The sequence below is a fragment of the Tasmannia lanceolata genome, unplaced genomic scaffold (genome assembly GCF_043159265.1).
Source record: "Tasmannia lanceolata isolate RefF3 unplaced genomic scaffold, GAP_Taslan_0.1 ptg000002l, whole genome shotgun sequence".
Taxonomy (NCBI): Eukaryota; Viridiplantae; Streptophyta; class Magnoliopsida; order Canellales; family Winteraceae; genus Tasmannia; species Tasmannia lanceolata.
Window position 1 is genome coordinate 22,281,272 of NW_027518679.1, and position 22,056 is coordinate 22,303,327.

At 36.4% G+C, this 22,056-nt stretch overlaps 1 protein-coding gene across 2 annotated transcripts in view; it reads right to left on the bottom strand.

The window, feature by feature from the left end:
- Positions 1 to 11,171, bottom strand: part of LOC143888862 (villin-3-like) — a 47,255-nt gene extending 36,084 nt beyond the window's left edge. The window contains exons 1-7 of one of the 2 annotated variants that reach the window (XM_077393277.1): positions 10,958 to 11,171; positions 6,043 to 6,172; positions 5,750 to 5,849; positions 1,375 to 1,443; positions 800 to 1,036; positions 332 to 509; positions 24 to 156 (exon numbers count right to left, since the gene is read on the bottom strand). In XM_077393277.1, coding sequence (XP_077249392.1) covers positions 24 to 156; positions 332 to 509; positions 800 to 1,036; positions 1,375 to 1,443; positions 5,750 to 5,849; positions 6,043 to 6,095 — 770 coding nt within the window. In that variant the 5' untranslated portion in view covers positions 6,096 to 6,172; positions 10,958 to 11,171. Of the gene's footprint in view, positions 1 to 23; positions 157 to 331; positions 510 to 799; positions 1,037 to 1,374; positions 1,444 to 5,749; positions 5,850 to 6,042; positions 6,192 to 10,957 lie in introns of those variants that run through there. The other variant, XM_077393308.1, reaches the window with a different exon arrangement.
- Positions 11,172 to 22,056: the final 10,885 nt, after the last annotated feature.

Consider the following 22,056-nt stretch of genomic DNA (forward strand, 5'->3'; position numbering starts at 1 on the left):
GCATAATAAAGTATAGAAAATACCTATAAAGTTTTCCAGGTGTTGCTTCCAAAGTCAAATCATCATCACTTGCAGTCTTTTTGCCAATTGGTGCAAAACCACCAAACAGAATCCAGAATTCACCAGAGTCTGACTCAGCTACAAGCTTTCCATCATCTGGCACAATCAACATAATTTGTATAATGATAAAAAAACGAACGCCGAAACACGAGATAGAGATAGAGACAGAGAGAAAAACAGAATAAATGTTTAAATGATGGCAATTCCTCCATGAGAAAGTGAAGGGAGTAAGAGAGCATGAACCAAAAGTGTAGAGAATATCAGTCCTTACCAATAATTGCAACATCACACTTCCCCTCATGGTACTTTTCCTTGAGAAATTGAATTACTTCCAAAGACTTTGCTCTTTCTTGAATGTTGGAGTTTGCACCATTAAATTGGTAAATCTTATTCTCGGTGTCCAAGATAAACACATCATCATGATTCAGTGATGAGCGAGCAAAGGGAACCTGCATGACCAAACATGCGGACTCACTATTCCCTTGACCACCATTTTCAGCATAAACAAGATACGCATCAAGGCTTTATGTTGGTTTCGGCCACAATCGAAATCGAAATTTCGGTGTAAATCTTAAAATTTTGGCGGAAATTGTTAAAATTTCGATGAAATTACCGAAATTTTTGGTGTCGGTCCCAGCCGAAATTCGAAATTTCCACTGAAATTTCGGTATTTCAGCTGAAATTTAAAACCATGATACGCATAATGAACAGCAGAGATTAAATTTAAAATCTGTGATACCTGCTTCAATCTAACAACTCGTTTTCCTTTGCAAACATAGAGTCGCGTCTCAAACTTCTCATCCTCACATTTCTTGAATCCAGAGGCAACACCCCCCTCCAATGGAATAATGCATGGTTTGAAGTATGACAAGAACTTGTCGGATTCATGACCTTGAAGTTCCCTGTACTGAACTGCACGGCCTCCAAGGGCTGCATCAAGTTCAACTGTCTTGATGGCTGCAGTGCCAGCTTCATCCTATAATAATTTCAGAAGTTAAAACAATAAGAAAGAGTGTAACTTCTGTGCAAAAGTATTGGCTGATAAGGCAGGGCCATGGTTTAAAATTTCGGCCAAAATCCAAAACCGAAAAGTACATGACTTCGGTGTCGGCCCAAATTTTGGCCAATTCCAATTGTTTTAGTATTTTCCAAATTTTATTGGATGTTACAAAATTTCGGCTGAAATTACCGAAATTTTATAACATGACCGAGTTTTTTAATTACCAATTTTCGGCTGAAATTTTGATACTTCGGTCAAAATTTTGGTTTCGGCCACTGCCGAAACTGAAATTTTAATCCTTGATTGTAGCACACCTGACTTGTTTCTTTTCCAATCCAGAAATGAATGTCATATAGATAAGAACCCCCTTTGCCAGCAGTTGTCTGCAAAAACACAGCTGTGGTGAGCTGATAAACAACCTTAAAGAAGAAAAATATAGTGCACGTGTTACTCTCGAAAGAAGTGCCTCCAAAGTGTCACAAATGGAAAATGATTCTAACTGCTAGACCACAAGAAACAGCAACAAACGTATGAAAAACTAACTTGTTAACACAGTTCAAGGAATCCAAAAAAGAAACAGTTTCTTTTTCACTTACCAACAGTAACAATAAGCATGGCTAATACAATGGGACTAAACATAGCTATAGAAATTTGAATAATGACCCATTAAAAATTTAGAGAGAAATGATCAATACGCTCCTTCCTTTTTTTAACAGGTTCGTTTGTCAAAAGATTACAAACTCCTTCCTATTCATAAATGCATAACAGAAAAGGGAGACAGGACCATAAAACTCAGCTCCTAAACATCAAAAACAGTTAAAAGATATTCCACAGTGATGAGACAATGGCAATGGTTGCAACCTGGAAGATTTCAAAAGAATTGCAAAAAGGGAAACAAAAGATTACTTTAATAAGGATGTAAATTAGACCTACTAACGCAGATCTTCATACCAAAAAAGAAAGAGACAAATGGAAGTTTTAATTTATAAACCAAGTACGGTGCTTTGTGATGGATGTGCAAAATGTTATTGTACTCCAGCAAAGGGTAGAAGTAATAGGTGGCTTGGGCTAAATAGATGGAAAAGAAATCAGAATCCTATGAAATATTGAATTTTGAAGATTCTTATGCTAAACATCAAAGCAGAACGTGGAACAAAGTGTCAGAACCCAATAAAGTTTGATTATCACTACAACTACAAAAGCATGCAGTTTAGAAGAAGCCAAATATTTTTGCATGCCAATATGAGTTAACATAATCATGCAATGAAGAGACAATATAAAATTTCACAGTAAAGTTCATCACATGAACTACAGTTAATTTATTAATAAAAAGTCAAGCCATGTTGATCTTAATAAACAGTCTTCATTCAGTTCGTACAAAGAAGAAAGAGAAAAGAATAAGAAAGCAGAAATGAAAAGAAAGAGACAGATTTCGACGAGGCTGAATTGCATCTAAGGTTTACGTATATGTATATACTATATACACATATATGCATAAACATATCTCTGTATATATTCGAAGTTTGAACATTACAACTTATGCCATTAGGCCATCTATGATGGACTCCATCCTATTAGTGCGGAAAACATAACTCAGGTAAAGAAATTACATTGAAAGAGTGATGTAAATCTAACTTAAATGATATAATCTCTTGATACGCCCCCCATCCCCCCCGCAAACACCCCAATCCCCTGAAGTTGGAGAATAGATGTCATATATGCCCAGCTTGGAACAAATACTTCCAAACTGACCACGAGTAAGAGCCTTTGTTAATGTCTACCAATTTATCTTTGGACCTCACACATATAGTAGATATCAATTTTCTAGTGACTTTTGATGAACAAAATGAAAATCTACTTCAATGTGCTTATAGCCCTCTTATGAAACGTTGGATTGTTAGCAATCATCTGATTATCATAGAACACTGTCATTTCAAATCCCAACTCTTCTATAAGTGTCTTCCGCCACATCAACTTATATACTATGTAAGCCATTGCAAGATACTCTGCTTAAACTGCCTCCAGCAAAGGTATAATAGCAAATTTTCGAACATTTGTCATAGACGGCAAGCCTTGGGCACAACGGTAAGGTTGCTCCATTGTGACTTGGTGGTCGCGGGTTCGAGTCACGGAAACAGGCTCTTTGCAATGCAGGGGTAAGGCAGCATACATCTAGCCCTCCCCAGACCCCGCAATGGCGGGAGCCTCGTGCACCCTTTTTTTGGGTCATAAAGCAATCATGCTCAATCTGCATCTGAAAAATCATTACATTCTTAAGCGATTAATTTTCTTGAAAACAATTCCATTGCCTAGTGCACCCTTTAAATACCTCAGAATAAACCAAGCAGCATCACGATGATCAATAGTAGGATTATGCATAAACCGGGTCATAGTCAGACTGTGTAATCGTCAAGTAAATGAGCTTTTCCAACTAGATGACAATATCTACTAGGATCCTCAAACAAATCACCCTTATCCATGGTTTTAAATTTCAAACAAAACTAACAAGAAATGACCCAAATATTTCTACTTTCATTCCCACCGAAACGCATATCGAAATTGAAACGCATACTGAAACCAAAACTAAAAGTGTAGTATATATACATTATTTTGGTTGAAACTTCAAAACGTGTCGATTTCAATTGGTCATTCAAAATCCTATAAAATCACGAAAAGGTATGAAAACATATGCAAATGATGGGAATTTACAATGAAACGTCGAGAAATGCTAGAAAATTATTTACTTTATTTAATAATTATAGAAAATAATTAATATTCTTATTAAATATATTAGAAAATAATAAATAATATATAAAAATATAAAAACTAGAATGGACAAAGACATTATGTAAATAATATAATACATACGGCTGTAATGCTAAATCTAACATTTTATAATAGGCTATTGATATTGGCAGAGCCATGTTTTAATAATTGCACAAACTCAGCTTGTTTTTCTTTTTTAATTGGCTCTTGAGAGCCTTTTGGGAACCGTAATAACCTTTGACAGCTGTTTAAATAATTAAAAAAAGATGAATTAGTACAATTATCAGAAGACAAGATGAGTTCAATTATCAAAAGATGGTAGTGCCAATATCAGTAGCCTTATACTATTGTAGTTAACCTTGTTTTTTAATTGAAAATTTACAAAGTAAAGGTATCTAAAGATTTAGCCATGTCCAGTTATGATTAAAATTTATGTTTTATTTTCTCACTATTTTTATTTTTGTTATAATTTTTTATAAGATATAAAAAAATAAAAAATAAAAATATCTTTCTTTCCTATTTAGTGTATTAGTGGTATAGTATACCAATATGTGATACATAATTATACTTACATTATTTGGATGTGAAATTAGTGTATGCATTGTGTGAAAATATTTATATAATTATATGTGAAATGTGGAGGTTAGGATGATCCAATGGACCTGATTTTTGGTACACACCCTATTCATGATGGGGCCTTGCAAATGAATGGTTTGGATCACCAGAAAAAATGTGGGACCCATGTGTTTGAGCACTCTAGCTCATATAAGCTTATATGAGCTCAAGCTCATGGTTTTAAATTTCGACCGAAATTCGAAATTTCGGGTTTCAGTCGAGACGGAAACCGAAATCAATAATGCCCGAAACGGTCGTTTATTTCGGCCGAAATTTGATTTCACCCAAAAATCTCGACTTTCAATAATTATTTAATATTATCCCGAAATTTTGGCCAAGATAACCGAAATTTCGATCATTTCAGTCAAAATTCTGTATGAAATAAAATAGCCTTTAATTTGATTTCATCGGATTTCGGCCGAAATTTCGGTTACGGTGAGGACCCGAAACGCATTCCGAAACCGAAATTTGAAACAATTGTAGAGACTAAATTATCAAGCATGCACAATAGTGCTTGTCCCTAGGAATTTATATGAATTATACGTGAAATGTAGTATATAGTGTGTATTAAATTATTAGACATGCACAACACTGCATGTCACTAGGTGTTCAGTGTTCATAAACTATTATGGATAGTTTTATTGCTTATGTGATGGTTTTTTAGTGTACATTTGTGCTTTTTCTAGCATTTTCTGAAGTTTCATAATACATGTCCATCATTTGCAAAAGTTTCCATACATTTCCATGATTTTACAAGACTTCAATCAAAATTTCCATTTGAAATTGATATGTTTTCGTTTATGTTACGAGCGCAGCACATAATGAAACTGAAACCTGAAACCTTGCAACAGACTCGATTGGAATTTGACAGTGAAATTGATACTTGAAAAACTAAAGTTGCTAGATTTTTTTTTCAAAGAAACTAAAATTGCTAGATATAAACAATTAAAAGGGACCTTCATAAAGACTTCAACCGATCCACCAATAAACTAAGGATGACAAAAGGCTCGCCGAAGCCATGAATCAAAATAAAATTATATAAAGGGGGTCAAGAACAGCCAAATAGTCAATAGATGATCACCAAACCATGTTGAATAGAATTCTTTTCAAGCATAGCTAGCATTTCATAACATTCTTTCCTATTTTTATTGGCTAAGGGGCCAAAGTCTTTCATCCTCAATAGCCAAATATGATACGAGTAACCAAGATGATAACCAATGATATGATACTTGGTCAAGAATATTCAAGAGGGAGACATCAATAAGCGAGGCACAAAGAAACAAGAACAAATTACAAGATCCATCCTACCTGTAAAACAATGTAAGAATCCCCCGTGTAGAATTTACCATAATCAGCCTTTGGCAAGGTAACGGGCTGAAAGTTCTCAATCCGCCATATTTCACTCCCTCTACAAGATGTTAAGAATTAAAGCAGGTAGAGATTCAAATGACAAAAAAAAAATATTCAAATAACAAGGTAATTAGAACGTAAACATATGTTAAAATTCAAATGGCATACATATAAAAAATATATAATTCATGAAAACATCCTTCCGAAACTTATCTATTTGGCAAAGAAGTTAAAATTTATATGAAGGATACATTCTTTGGCCAACACCCTGAAATGCAGGATCCAGAATTTTCGCACTAGACATGATGTGATAACCTTCTCTATGACTTGTTTAGAGCAGAGCCAGAAGAGAAAGCCTTTCAAACTTCCGGCTTCTGGTGTCTAAAATTCCCACCAACATTAAAAAAATGTTATAAACTTTTTTCTGTCAAAAGGGAAATACTAACAAAATCATGGAAATGAGACATGAAATTACACGCATAAAATAGACTAGAAGACTCGAGCAATAGCCAGAATGAAACTTGCTTTTTGCATGGTCTGAATTAAGTGATCCTTCGGCTAACCATGTAGTACGGATTATAGTAGCACATAATTTCTTAAACCAATATTTTCAATCTTTCCATGTTACAATAGCAGAACTATGAGACAAAAGTATTAAATTGCAGGTACACAATCAGTTTAGATTCTAGCAGTAGGAAGAAACGACAGATATTTTCCAGTTCCCATCATATTTTTTACCCCCCTGGAAAATGGATGTTCCTTCATATGACCAAACATTGAATGGTATAGTGCACAGTTTTGAAACTCCCCGCATCAATCGTCGACTCGCCCGAGTCGACTACCTTTTACCTTGGCCGAGTTCAGGTCCAAGTACACATTTTTCCCTAACAAGTCAATCAAACTCCCTTGTCTCCCCTGAGTTATGACCACGTCAACTTGAGTACTCAGCTGCACCGCACCTAGTAGACTAGGATTTGCTTTGGTTGCAATTTAGTCCATGTCTGCTTTGAAACACTGGTATAGTGTCATAATGCCTTATAGATATTTCTCTCTTTCCACAGATTATATTTCGAATCATTACAAGAGTAGGCTTTGAGTATAAATAAAGGTATACAAATATAACCATAATGTCCAGACTGATCGATCTAGTTCCCTTCAAGTTGGAAGTGTAACACTCCTACAAACTTCCATGTTAGAAACAATGCCTATAGGGGAGAGAGAGAGAGAGAGAGAGGTCGTTCGTTGAGTTATTTCTCAAAAACAAGTAAACTACCTAAAGCACAAAGTATTGGTTCTCATTCTATATAAATTTTTAAAAAAAAGGAAGGAGAGGGGTGAAGATCTTTTATTGAGCGGGTTCTCAAAACCTACCAAAAGATACAAAGCATAAATTCTTCCATCAGTTCCTACCCGTTAATAAAAGCATCTACTTCCATAATAATGCATCACCAACCTGCAATGACAAATATGCATCAATATCCATCAAATCTTGCTTTCAAGCACTAGAAAGTTTCAAGCTATGCTTCATTTAGAAAATTTCATGTTACCATCTATAATTCTTTTGCTCCAAAAAAAAAGTGTAAGATCCTAGTATCTTCTGACTTCCCATTTTTTATTCTTTTTTGGATAACCGACATTTTCTAATAAAGAAATGAATGGTTACAATATTGTCGGGCATATCCAATAGAAAGGTTTCTTCCTTTCTATATTTACTTGTCTCATCGAAAGATTTCTTCCATTCCTTGATTTTTAGTTTCAATGCTTTCAGCTTCCTGCATAAGATGAAGCCCTTCCATCCCACCACATTCAGGTCTTTTCACTATACTTTAACTTTCCAATCGAAACCCGGGTTCTAACAAAATGCCAAATCAAACTTGAAGGGTCTCAACTCTCCCCCCAAGTCCTTCATTTTTAAAAGGAATAGGCAATGGTCAGAAATAGTACGAGGAAGTACTGTTTGAATAATGAGAGGAAATCTCTCCTCCCAATCTTTAGATATCAAAACATGATCCAATCGGCTCATAATAAGGTTTGATTGATTGTTTGACCATGGATATGTCGCAACCTCCAATGGAAGATCCAATAGTTTGCACTGTTTAATGAAATTCGAGAATTTCAACATGCTCATTGTGATTCTTCCATTTCTACACTTTTCATTGGAGAACCTAATGGTATTAAAAAAGTTTTCAATAATCCATCATCCCTTCCAATGACCTTGTGACTCCAAGATTTCTGACCCGAGCTGGTTCCGCTGCATAGCCCTTGAAGTTACATATACCGCTGTCAAATTCCATTTGTTGCTGGCCACATTCGCCACCATTATGGGTAGAGACTAGTTCCCTCGTTTGGTATCTTCTATAATGAATTTCCCTTTGCAACAAATGATGATAATACCTTCCGCTGTCCCTTTTGCATCCAGATAGGATCATTCTCAATTTCGTCTTCCCAAGATTATATCAAGTGTATCCTTTACCCCTTCCACTTTTAGATCCCAAAATCACTAAAATACCCATCCCTAGTCTCGATCTTTGACAGCGGCCCTTTTTTCATTCATCCCCAAACCCCTTTATATTCAAAAATGCTATTTTCATCATGGGACCAGGATAATCATCCTAAAGCCTTAAGTTAGGCCAAACCTCCAAGCTCCCAGAGACCCTTAGTTTTATTCTTTTTCACCATAATATTGGATTTTTCTCGATCGTCGATTTTTTTAGCATTGTCCAAGTTTGTTCCTCCTCTTCCTCAAACAGAATACATAATTCCCTACCCATGTCAAACATCATATCCTGTTCTGTAACTTGGTTCCTCCCTCTAAGGGTAATTCATGTTCTTCTAAGTTAAATACAGCATCAAATTCCCCCCTAAATAAGCTTCAAGAATGTCCTCCCCATCAGAAGTCCTGCTTTTGTACTCTTATGTGCTATGGTGGGGCATTGCTTCGCCCAGCTTGATTATGTCTCCAGTCTACCTTCCATGATGATCATTTCCTCCTCAAGGCCTCTTTTTGGGTACGTGGATTTTTAACCTGATTCCTCTACAGTCCGAGTCCTGTCCCAATACAGTAGTTGCACTACTCCATCTTTATCCAACAATCTCTGCGAATTTCTTCCACACGCTTCAACAGTATCGATTCCATTTCCCTATGGTCTTTACTGGATCCAACTGATAACAATGACCTGCTGCTGTTTTTCCATTTTTGCCTTGTTCCACAGGTACTCCAGCACCGCATCTTTCATTCCTTCAATTCCAGACTTGTTACAACGCATTTTTCCCATAGCTCTGCCATAGTTAAAGGGTCTTTTACTAAAACCGGTCTCCTTGTTTCATGAATCTGTCGATTTTTCTTATGTAGCTGTCAATTTCTCCTAACCCAGTCGGGTGTGGCTCTTTGGCTTAAAGTTGTGGGTATGAACCCCAGTGATGAGAGTTCAAATCCCCCTAAATAAACCCGATGTGCGTGGTTTACGGGTGATTGCGTGCATCCATAGGGATTAGTCCCGCCCTAAAATAGGGTGGGGATACCCTCAACTCAACTAAACATTTGTCCCAAACCAGGTGGGGGTACCCTATGTCATAAAAAAAACTGTCAATTTCTCCTACTGGTTTCTTTTAGTGCCAAATTCCCATAAATGATCAACCAAAAGATCTTAATTCGCAGTTGGCAGCTGAATAAGGTGAGATTTGGCCACAGAGAAATTTATCAGCTAAAATGTCAGGATCAGTGGTGTCATCCTATTTATAGAAAGGAAAGTCCAGATTCAAAAGTACTGGGTGCAGGTCAGACGTCAATGTAGGGACTAGTGACACCTGGATTCCCCAAGGCGGCGGCCGGCTCTGCACAGCCAAAAAGGTATTGATGTTTTCCAATCTCGGTTTTTTAACCATTATCAGGAGATCACTCACAGTGGATTTAAATCAGAAAATTCAACAATACCACGGCACTATAACTTGTGCCTCTATCATCAGCTTTCCAACTTGGATTATTATCAGTACACATACACTTTGCATACACAATTCCAAGAAGAAGGCAGTTAGTTTCTAGGTGGGAAGCGAGACTAGCAAAGCACCCTTTTATTCTTGGGTTTTGCTAGCGAGTGCCCTTCAAGGCTCCGTTTCTTCTGCCGTAAAATGGGTGTAGAAACAAACTTTACGCCCATTTTTACACTCCAAAATGAGCATAAAATTTCTTTTACATCAATTTTACATTGAAAGAAACAGAGCTTAAGCATCATTTAATTGCCATTGGGAACATTAATTTACACATGTTTTGATAAAAAAAAATACCAAAACATGTGTAAGAGTCTCAAAATATGTGTAAATTTATGTTCCAAATGGCAATTAAATGATGCTTAATAAGGACACTCGTTAGCAAAACCCTTTATTCTTTTATTCTATCCAATCCCAAATACACAGAATTCATCCAGAACGAAACAAATCTTACAGAGTCAATTTGAGCTAAGGGAAATGCATACTATGATCACAAAATGTAAGTTAGAAGAATGAATTAACTTCAAACTCTGATCTACTTTCAGAACCATGAGAAAAGCTCAAAATATCACAAGTGAGAGACAGAAAAGACACAATTTTGCATAAATTTTTGAATTACATTTGAATCCACATTGATCTAACACGTCAAATCACTTACGCCCCGTTTGGATTGCAGGAATTTTCTGGAAAAGTTTGGAAAGGAAAAATATTTTTTAAATTTCCTTAACTTGAACTAACCCTATTCAATTTTTACTTAGAGGTACTCTAAATTAACCATAATCATATCATTTCACGCTAAACTGTGGAAAGAACAAAAAATCCCAATATAAAATTTTCATTAGAAATGTTTTTCTTGCAAACCAAACAGAACCAAACACAAAATTACAGCACATCACAACGAACGAATCAATGAAAAACAAGAATTTTGTTATAGCAACACACATAAATCGAATCAAAATCATTAGAGATCAATCGAAATCTAAGATTCCTAAGCTCGAATCAAGACATGAGAGAGCAATAATCAAAAAGTAGAAACATAAAGGGGGAAGAAAAACAACAGATCTTGGATCTGAGTCTAGTTATTAAAGACATTGAACAATAAGATTCTTTTTTCTTAGATTTTAAACTTGATAAGAACAAAAAATCAGAGATTTTAAGATGGAAATTTAAAAAAGGTACCTGAGAGATCTGTGGAGAAAGTGGAGATTGAGATGAGAATTTGGAAGAGAGAAAGAGGAATATGAAGGCCAATGGGGATATAAAAGGGAATGATTGCTCTCTTTCTCTGTGTCTGACTGTCTATTACCTTTTCCTTTTTTTGAACTTTTTTATTTTCGAAGCGAGAAGGGGAAAAGACACGTAAAAGCGAAGATGGAGAAAAAGTATTTCCCTTTCACGCATCATTTGTTGCTTGCATTGTTATTCTCTTTTGCCTTTCATTTTCTTTAGGATAATAATGATATTTGCACTGCCATGTTTTAATAATTGCACTAACTCACCTTGTCGTTATTTATTTAACCTGCTGTCATGTCAACTGTGTTACAATCATGGTTTTAAATTTCGTCCGAAATTTTGGATTTCAGTGGAGACTGACACCGAAATCACAAAAACCCGAAACGGTATTTTATTTCGACCGAAATTTCAGAATTTCAGTCTAAATTTCAATTTTTTCTCCGAAATTTCACCCAAGAAACCTGTTTTTTTTTTAATTAATTTAATATTTTACAGAAATTTCGACCTAAAATTGCTGAAATTTCGACCGAAATTTAATATTGAATAAAATAGTCTTTTCTTTGTTTCGCGGGATTTCGGCCGAAATTTCAATTTTCAAGGGGTCCTAAACCGATATCAAAACCAAAATTTAAATCCTTGGTTACAATTCACAAAAAGCTCTCGAAGCCTATTAAAAAGAAAAGACAATGTGGGTTAGTGTATTTATCAAAACATGGTAGTGCCAATATCAGTAGCCTTTAACTTTTCGTTTATTTATTATTTTTGAGAGAAGATGAGATTTCGGAAGCTGGGGCCACGCTCCCATGATGGCAACATGATCTAAACCCTTCATCCGAATGCCTTGATTGGGCCCACCCTGTTAGAAAAAGTGAAGGTGAATTATAAATTTGCCCCCTTTGTCCACCCCCATGTAGTGTAAAAAGAGAATTATAAATACACTAGAGGGGGCTGGCCCAGGAGAAAAGGGTCGGCCCCTTAGTAGAAGAAATCAAAGGGAAGTAGACATGCATGAAAGATGGGGAAAAGAATAGTGGAAGAGTGGTTACTAGTGTTTGGTTGCGAGACAACCCTCGAGAAGATTAGTGGAAGATGTAGGAATGTCATTATCAAAATAGAGGGTGGGAGAGAGAGAGAGAGAGAGAGAGAGAGAATGTTTCTTCTCTTCTTTCACCCAAATTCCACCAAAATGGTGAAAGACGGGGAGAAGATTAGAATAGGGATCATTGCGGTCACATAGAAAAAAGGCAATTATGATGTCTAGAAGATGTCTGGGAGTCCAAGGAAGTTTCAATGCAAAATGACAGCCAAACATATATTGGGCAGATTAGTGGAAGATCATCGGCGTTTGAAACGCCAGTGATCTCCTTGCTTTGAGTAACCAAACAGGACATAAGTGAATCACTTCTTTGTAACGTGAACATTTATACTCAGCACTTGTTGCTTGGTAACACGCATAGCTAGCCAGTATGCCCCGAGTGACTGAGGTAACTGACCTTGTAAAGTGTCGTGAGTGGAACGGTCCTACTCGAGCTGGAGGATCTTTGGGAATAGGTCAAACGAACCCTTTTGCAACTGTAGTTAGGTGAGCGGTATGCCACCATGTAGCCCTAGTAAGGGCGCTCGCCAATGACATTGGTTTTAAAGTTTGTCTAACTTTCAATTCTATTGAGCAAATGGCTAGGTGGGCAACAAAAGTTGCAACCAACGCTAATAATCAATTTCTGGGTCCCATGCAGAGATACAATCAAGGGCATTCCACATGATCATTTTCTAATACTGGTCCATGATAAAGCACAAGAATAAATCAACGGTTTAGCTTTTTTTTTTTTTGCAGAATCCTAAACGAGGTTTGACGGATCGAGAGGCTCAGATCATGATCAAGGTGTTCTCAATAGCAGTGGCTAGATTTGTGATGAGCTGATCAAGTTTATATAGTACATGCGACCCCAAAATGTTATTGGTTGGAAATAGCCTTAGTTGTCAGCCTTTTTATCGATTTTTTTTCTAGTAATGAAAAATTCATTTAAGGAAGGATCATTTCCGTGATTGTTGTTGGATAAAAAGAGCATATTTTCTTTTCCTCTAGCTGTGGAAAGGTGTTCCATTGAAATATTGTTTAAAGATGTTTGGCTGTCTGCACTGTTCATTCTAATTTCTTTGTCTGCAAGGAAATTCCCTAGGGGTGCAACTCCGGTAGGGTTGGATCGGATTGAGGCCAACCATAACCCAACCCCAGATAGCATTCCCTCAACCCTATCCCAACCCGGGCCTCAGTTTGGCGACGGTTAACCCTATCCTAACCCACCTCTAAATCTCTCTACCCTAACCCAACCCATCTAACCAGAAATCAGGTTGGTTTGAGTCAGGTTGGTTCGGGTTCACCATAGGCCAAACAGAAAAATACAGTAACCCAAAGAAAATCAGGCTAAAATTAGAGGACGAAGGTCGGGTAGGGTTGCCGAGGCCACAACCCTACCCGACCCAAGTTGCAACCCTAAAATATCCAAATAATAAAAGTTTGAGTTCCTCCCAAAACAAGAATAGAAGGAAAGTAAAGGGAAAGCAAAAAACAAGATTAGAAGGAAAGTAAAGGGAAAGCAAATAGGAGTTTTACTTCTACTTTGCTTTATACTTGGAAAATGATGTCATTTTACTTTCCTTAAACCTAGGCCCTATTTGGATTGAAAGAAAAACATTTTTGATAGGGGGAAATGATTTGGTTATGGTTAATTTAGAGGATTATTATCGTAAATTGAAGGTCCCTCTATGTGAAAATTGAATGGGGTTGGTTGTCTTTTCGTGAGTTAAAAAGGTAGGAAATTTTATAAATATTTGGGAAAAATACAGATACGCCCCCTCAACTTTCTGACATTTTCAACGATAACTCTGACTTTTCGAAGTCATCAACGACACCCCCTTATTTTTCAATAATGCTTGTTACGTGACGGGGAGGACATGAAAGAAGAATTTGTAAGGGGGTGTCTTTGATGAATTTTGAACTATAGGGTGAAAAGTCAGGGGGTCTACTTCATAGACGGTGAAAAGTTAGGGGGTGTCATTGATGACTTTGAAAAGTCAAGGTTATCGTTGAAAATGTCAGCAAGTTGAGGGTTGTATCTGTATTTTTCCCAAAATATTTTTTCTTCCCAAACAGATCCATGGGAAGTAATCGTGGGTCCATGAATATTCCAATGCTTCCTAGTTCTATCATCATATGGGTCCACCTCGGTTGATATGAACCATTCTCAACCATCCAAACCATATGTTTTTTATACATTTTTTTCGTCCTTCTGGTCGATTAGATAGTTATATTTTTATATTTTTCTCATAGATCTTGATTACGATTACGATCACCTAGCATGACAACTTTCGGCAGCAAACGGCCTACCAGATGAATGGTTTAGATGATTAGCGCCTCATATACTACAAAAGCCAGGACGCATGGGAATATATGCATTTTAGGACACGTTTGGCTGCTAGGAATTGTTTTTTCATGATAAATCGGTGTCTCCAAGCGAGGATGAGGGTGAAGTCGGCTAAAAGTCGGGAAACAAAATCCGGAAACTAGTGTCTATGGTTGCTAAAAATCTAGAAACAAAAAACTCTACTCAAAACCGGATCGACCATTTCCAATTTTCAGCAACTTCTCATGGCCGGAGACACTAGTTTCCAGATTTTGCTTCCTGAGTTTTAGGCGACTTCATGCTCATCATCACCTGGAGATGCCGATTTATTATGAAAAACAATTCCTGGCAGCCAAACGTGCCCTTAGAAAGTTAGAATCAATCCTTTGTTTCTATGTCATGGCACATTTATTTGTTTATTTCCCCCTTTAAACTCCACGAATAAGAGTGCATCTATTCTTCACTCATTTGCTAAATAAAGAAAATGATTTCCAATTGCATGTTTCCACATTAAGAATGTACTAAAAGAACTGAAATCTATAACACATTTTCCATTTAAATTAGGCTAGAATTTAATTCTGACATTAAATTATGTTATTAATGTTAGTTAGAAGCATAATGGATAATGGAATGCACGACTACAATTGGAGAAATCAATTTGACCGTTAATTAAGAAAAAGACATTAACGGGTATTACATGTGGGGACACTATATATGTTGAGACACCTCACATGTTAAGGTAAAGGAAGGTACCCCACATTGGCTCACTTGTTATGAGTGACATTACTTGTTTTTGTCGATGGGCCCTGCCCTAATGTGCAAATGAGGGAATAACTCTTCTTTTATATATTTTACTATCTTGATTTTTAGTTTTTACTAGTAAGTGTCTCACCCATATAGTAAAACTCGTTTTTTTGTTTTACTTTAAATTTTAGTTTGTACTAAGAAGTGTCTCACCCATAGTAAACCTCTTTTTTCTGTCTTGTTTCGATTTGCGATTTTTAGTTTGTACTAAGAAGTCTTTCACCCATAGTAAAACTATTTTTCTATTTTACTTATTTTTTGTTTGTACTAAGAAGTGTCTGGCCCATAGTAGAACCGCAAAAAATAGTAAAGGGCGGTCCAATGCACGAGGCTCCTGCAGTTGCAGGGTCTGGGGAGGGCTAGATGTATGCAGCCTTACGCATGCTTTGTAGAGAGGTTGTTTCTGTGACTCGAACCCGTAACCACGAGATCATAATGGAGCAACCTTACTGTTGTAGCAAGGTTCTTCGCACAACCTTACCGTTATACGAAGAACCACAAAAAATAGTGGAAGACAAAAAACGGATTTGAAACTTTTCTAAATTAAAAAACACATTAAAACATAAAAAAATTGAAACAACATAAAAATAATCAGTAAAACTGAATATAAAATCATATCATTTCATAGGGAAAATACTGTAATTACATTTTGAGTCTGATTCTAAAGATGGATGGATGTATTTTCAACTCTTTTGCCACTGGATTGGCATCATACGGTTTAAAAGATCAATTTTCCCTCTTCTTCTTCTCTACTTATTATGCGGCTTCAACTCCACCTATTTGTTCTCCGTCAACCAACCCTTCAACTCGGAAGAAGAAGGTGAAGAACTTCGTCAAGGATGTTGAGGAAGATGAAGAAAAAGAAGAGGAAGAATAACTAGTTAAGGAAGAAGAAGATGATGAAAAAGAAGAGGAAGACGTTTGGGTTTGCCTTGGAATTAGTAATTAATTAATTAGTTGCATTCAATACTCTCAAGATGGTGAGACTAACATTTACAAATTCAAAATTAAAACTTACCAAAAGGTATGTGTCCAAGACATATTCCTATCCTGTCACCATCTGTTTTGGTAGGTAAGCTAGGGTTGAACCACCGACCTCTAGGTTGAAGAACACAACCTTGACTATTGAGCTAGAGACTCAATCCCTACTGTCAACGTCTTTGTCACTAGATGCCAACCCAAGCTTAGTCCCTTAAGTTATTTCCAACCTATATCTTTATACCTCCTTTGGATTTCGGATTCACCCCACTCTTCTATTTTGGATCTGAAATAAAGAATAAGGAAAGAAGGAAAAATAAATAGAAGTTGGTAACTGATAACTTGAAATCCAATTATGAAAGATTTTGCTGCAATCAATATAGTAATAATAAGTAATATAATTATTTCTGACTATCCATTATTTCTAATCCCATTCAATATTTCATTTACTATTTTGTATGCTCTTGAACACCCTACCCTAGACCCACATTTCTATTTTTGTTCTCCCTCTATTAATTCCGTCCAATTAGAGTTCCTCAATACTCTTAATGTATCTGGTTTTTTGTTCCCTCAACTGAACCTTGAGAAAGGTGTTCTAGTCATTTTACTGAAAACCATAAATAGGAATTTTGACCTATGTAATATGATAAGATTAATATAAAGAAACACACAGACATATAATTGAAGACGAATTATAAATTGACCTCAAGTTGAAATAAGAGTTTTTATCCCAAGATTCACACTCCGGTCCTCCAAGATTCTAGATTATCCTTTTTGTTCTCCAAAGAAAATAATTTCCAATCCAACCATCTTTTGTTTTGACTATTATAAAGGCACAAGCTTAATTAGACAATTCCAAGTATTGGCCTACATGTTCAATATCATACTTTCTCAAGAACAATTGTATTTCACACTCCCATGAAGCATCCCTAGTCAAAATACCAAGGCATTGGTACAATATGAAGAAGCATCTCACATTGTTATTCTATTAAATTTTTTTATTCTCTCAAACTTCACCCAGACTCATGTGCATGGGCCCAAATTGCCAAGCGGGATCTTTGAAATTTCTCATGTATGATTTGTTTTTCTTCTTCTTCTTCTTTCATGTTCTCTCGATTTTACGTGTGTTGTTTTTTATTTCTTTTGGTAAATGTAGATGAAATATTTATAAGGGGAACAAAATTTGTCAAAATAGAGCAATGATTAGGGCTGGCAATGGCGTGGGGCTGGATGTTGCACCCCGCCCCGCACAATAAAAGGCAAAGGCGAAAGGGCAGATTTAGAATTTGTTGGACAAATTAGATGTTGTCCAGTAGGGTCTGATATATGGCTTGATTGAATCCAGAAATTAGAAATGTAAATAAATCAGTACTTAGCTTTTGTAGAAAACGTTTCTGTAAAACAGATCGAGAAGAAGAAGGCTGAGTCGTGCCACTGGTCACTCTCCTTAAGAATCGTATCAGCCCCCTACCAGTGCAAACCGGGATCCGCGAACCGATGCTCCAAGATAAAACAGCCAAAGTTGGCTCCAGTCCACGTGCAGCTGACTGGTCCACCCAGAATCACCGTAGAACTGTGCTCAGATCAGAACGGAGGAAAGGAAGAAGACAAGCAGAAACTTTGATGTTTTTTCTGTAAAAAAACTATATCCTCCAATGGTGTTGTTCTCTTCTTTTTATAGATGAGAATATGACTGTTGGAGGATAATTAATCACCATTAAAAGACAAAAACGTTTCTCTCTTAATTACCATTAAAAGACATAAACGTTTCTCTCTTAATTACCATTAAAAGACAAAAATGGTTTTGGTTTTGAAAACACACCACAAGCACACTCACCAAGGTCTTGGGTTCAAGTCCCCACATATGCAAAAGTCTTTTGCTTTAAAACAAGAGAGGGAAACATAATTTGAATCTTCCCTCCAAATTTTTTTTAAACAAAAAGAAAAAGCATCTTTGACTTTTCAAATCTTTTTATTATTTTGTTTAAAAATTCTAACAATCCCCCACAAGATTCAAAATACAGTTGAAAATTGAAAACGAAAGTATCTGAGCACATTAGAAAATAGAGTGAATTCATACCGGTGTCTTTTGGACTTCAACCGATATTTAGGATAAACAGATTACGTTACCGAGTACGGGTAGAGTTAGACTCCTTCAACCTTTCCTCGTGGGTGTAACTGACTAACCTGTTATCCACACTCTACATTCGATTCCTTGGTGATTCATTCACAGTTTTGGAACATTTTGGCCTTGTTCCCCTCTTGGTTCTCATGAATGTTCTAGAGAATTACTCGTTAAATTCTCATAGGAAGCAGCCTTACCTCCACATTCACTTAGGTCAGTCATCAAGTATGCACTGCAAGTAACATACCACCCAATACAGGTTATGATCTGATTAAGAGTCTATAACTCATCCTCTCTCATTTGCAGTGAACACTATCTTTCATCATTTTGCATCTAGGAGTAGGAGGTGATAGTGTTAACAAACCATTCGGTGACTTGTTAGTACCCATTGAACCAAATTCCAGGGATCTCCTTTCACATTGGTTGGGTGTCCATCACTAATGATTCATGCCACGAGCTTTAACCCCATTCCTTGCGATGTCTCATAAACCACCTTGTTTATCTGTGGTTTTGTCAGAGGATCTGCCAGATTCCTCTCCGACCTTACAAAGTCGAGTGCTATTGTTCCCTCACTCAAGTATTGTTTTACCAAATTATGCCTCAGGCGTATATGCCTTCTTTTGCCATTATAGGTCTTACTTTTGGCCTTAGCTAAAGCAGCTTGACTATCACAGTGTAAAGACACTGAGGGAACCGGCCTTGGCCATAAAGGCACATCTGCCATAAAATTCCTGAGCCATTCGGCTTCAGCTCCTGCTAGGGCTAAGGCTATAAATTCCGCTTCCATAGTGGAACTTGTACTACAAGTTTGTTTAACCGATTTCTAAGAAATCGCACCACCACCAAGGGTGAATACATATCCACTGGTAGACACTGAATCTCTTGAATCAGAGATCCAATTCGCATCACTATAGCCTTCTAAGACAGCAGGATACCCCTTAAAATGCAGTCCAAAGTTTATTGTACCATTTAGGTACCTTAACAACCTAGTCAAAGCCTGCTAGTGTTCATGTCCTGGTCTATGAGTGTGTTGACTAAGTTTTCCAACTGCTCGTCATGAGAAGCTTTCATTTGCCGCCTAACAATTCGCTGTTGTGGCGCCACAGAAGCCTTGGGAGTTGAGTTTTGGGAGCGAACCTAACCGAGTACTGAGTTGAATCGATGTCAGGTCTAGTACTGTTCATCAAATATGACACTGAACCTATAATCCTTGAGTATTCCTTTTGGGATACCATCTCACCTTTGTTTTTCTTTAGATGTACCTGACAATCTAAATGTGTCTTTGCAAGTGAACTATCATATTGTCCAAATTTCCTTAGAATGCTCTCTACATAATGAGACTGAGACAATATTATTTCATTTTCTTTTCTGATGATCTTCATCCCTAAGATTACATCAGCTTCACCCATATCTTTGGTTTCAAAATTTGACATTAAAAATCTCTTAGTAGATTTTACTATGTCCAAATTAGTACCAATAATTAGTATATCATCTACATATACACAAAGTATTACACCTTTATCCCCATTAAACTTACTATAAACACATTTGTCGGATTCATTTATCTTATACCCATTTGTAATTAAGACACTATCAAATTTGTCATTCCACTGTTTAGGTGCTTGTTTCAAACCATACAGTGACTTAATTAGTTTACAAACTTTGTTTTCATGACCAGACACAATGAATCCTTCAGGTTGTTTAATGTAAATTTCTTCTTCTAAATCTCCATTTAAGAAAGTTGTTTTTACATCCATTTGATGTATTACCAATTTATGAATAGAAGCTATAGCTAATAATATCCTAATGGTGGACAACCTAGCAACAGGAGAATAGGTATCAAAATAATCTATCTCCTTTTTCTGTCTAAAGCCTTTAGCTACTAGTCTTGCTTTAAACTTGTCAATTGTCCCATCAGGTCTTAGCTTCTTTTTAAATATCCACTTGCTATCTAGTGCTTTTGTTCCAGGTGGAAGGTCCACTAGTTCCCAAGTGTGATTTTCTATTATGGAATCTAATTCACTTTTAATAGTTTCTTTCCAAAATACAGCATTTGGAGATGTTACAGCTTCAGAGTAAGTTACAGGATCTTAATCTATTAGATAGGTGAACATTCCATCTCCTAGATTTGTTTCTTTTCTTTGTCTTTTACTTCTTCTGAGTTCTTGAAACTCAGAATCCAATTCCTTTTCAGTTTCAGGTTGATTTCTTGAATCATTACTAGGTTCTTTAGGAATTTCTTTCTTCATAGGGAAGTGATGTTCAAAGAACTCAACATCCCTAGATTCAATTATAGTGTTATATTCAAGGATATTTTCAACTGATTTCAAAACTAGAAATCTGTAGGCTGTACTATTTTGAGCATATCCTATGAATATACAATCACATGTTTTAGGTCCTAGTTTTCTTTTTTTAGGTTCTGGTATTCCAACCTTAGCCAAACAACTCCAAACTCTCAAATGAGATAAACTAGGCATTTTGTTATGCCACAGATCATATGGTATTTGACCCTTTTTCTTTGGAGGTATCCTGTTATATATATAACAAGCTGAAAGAAGTGCTTCCCCCCCACAAGTTCAAGGGTAAACCAGAACTTATCAACATAGCATTAAACATGTCCTTTAATGTTCTGTTCATTCGTTCTGCTATACCATTTGATTCAGGTTGGTACGAGGCTGTGGTTTCATGGATAATACCATTATCATCACAGAACTTAGTTATAGAGTATTCTGTACCTCTATCTGTTCTAAGTCTTTTAATTCTTCTATCTAACTGATTTTCCACTTCATGTTTATATTTGATAAAGGCTTGTTCAGCCTCATCTTTAGTTCTAAGAAGATATACTTTAGTGTATCTAGAGTAATCATCTATAAAGGTCACATAGTACCTTTTACCTCATCTAGATTCAAGATTTCTAAAATCAACTAGATCACTATGAATTAACTCTAATAAGTCAGATTTTCTTTCAACACTAAAGTGAGGTTTCTTTGTGAATTTTGATTCAACACATATTTCACATTTTTCTTTACTAGGTTCAATTTTTTCATTTATTAAACCTAAATTACAAAGTCTTTTAATGTAAGATGCACTTCTATGTCCTAATCTACCATGCCAAATATCAAAGGACTCAACAATGTAAGCAGAAGAAGATGATACTTTTTCATTCAGGATTTCAAGTACATTAAGAACAAATAAACCATTTGCATTGTAGCCCTTCCCTACAAATACATTATTTTTGCTAATGATTGCCTTGTCTGCTTCAAAAGTGAGCTTTAGTCCATTCTTGTTCAAGATCGCACCAGACACCAAGTTACGTCGTATATCCGGCACATGCAGCACCTCTTGAAGTGCAAGTACTTTCCCTGAAGTTAACTTCAGCAAGACCTTGCCCTTACCAACGACTTTTGAGGTCTGTGAGTTCCCCATGAAAACTTGATCCCCTTCCTTAACTAAGGTGTAGTTGTAGGAGTTTCGGTTTCCACAAATGTGCTTAGTAGCACCAGTATCCAGAATCCACTCCTTTGGATTTTCCACCAGATTTACCTCAGTCACAACCGCTGCAATCACATCTGCCTCGGTTAAATTAACCTTGGCACTGGACGAACCAGTCTTTCGGTGTCGGCAGTCCTTCTTGTAGTGTCCGGGTTTTCCACATTCAAAACAGACTCCCTTCTTTTTGGGTCCAAATTTCTTGAAGTTCTTTTCCTTCTTCGGTTTCAGATTCTTAGACCCAT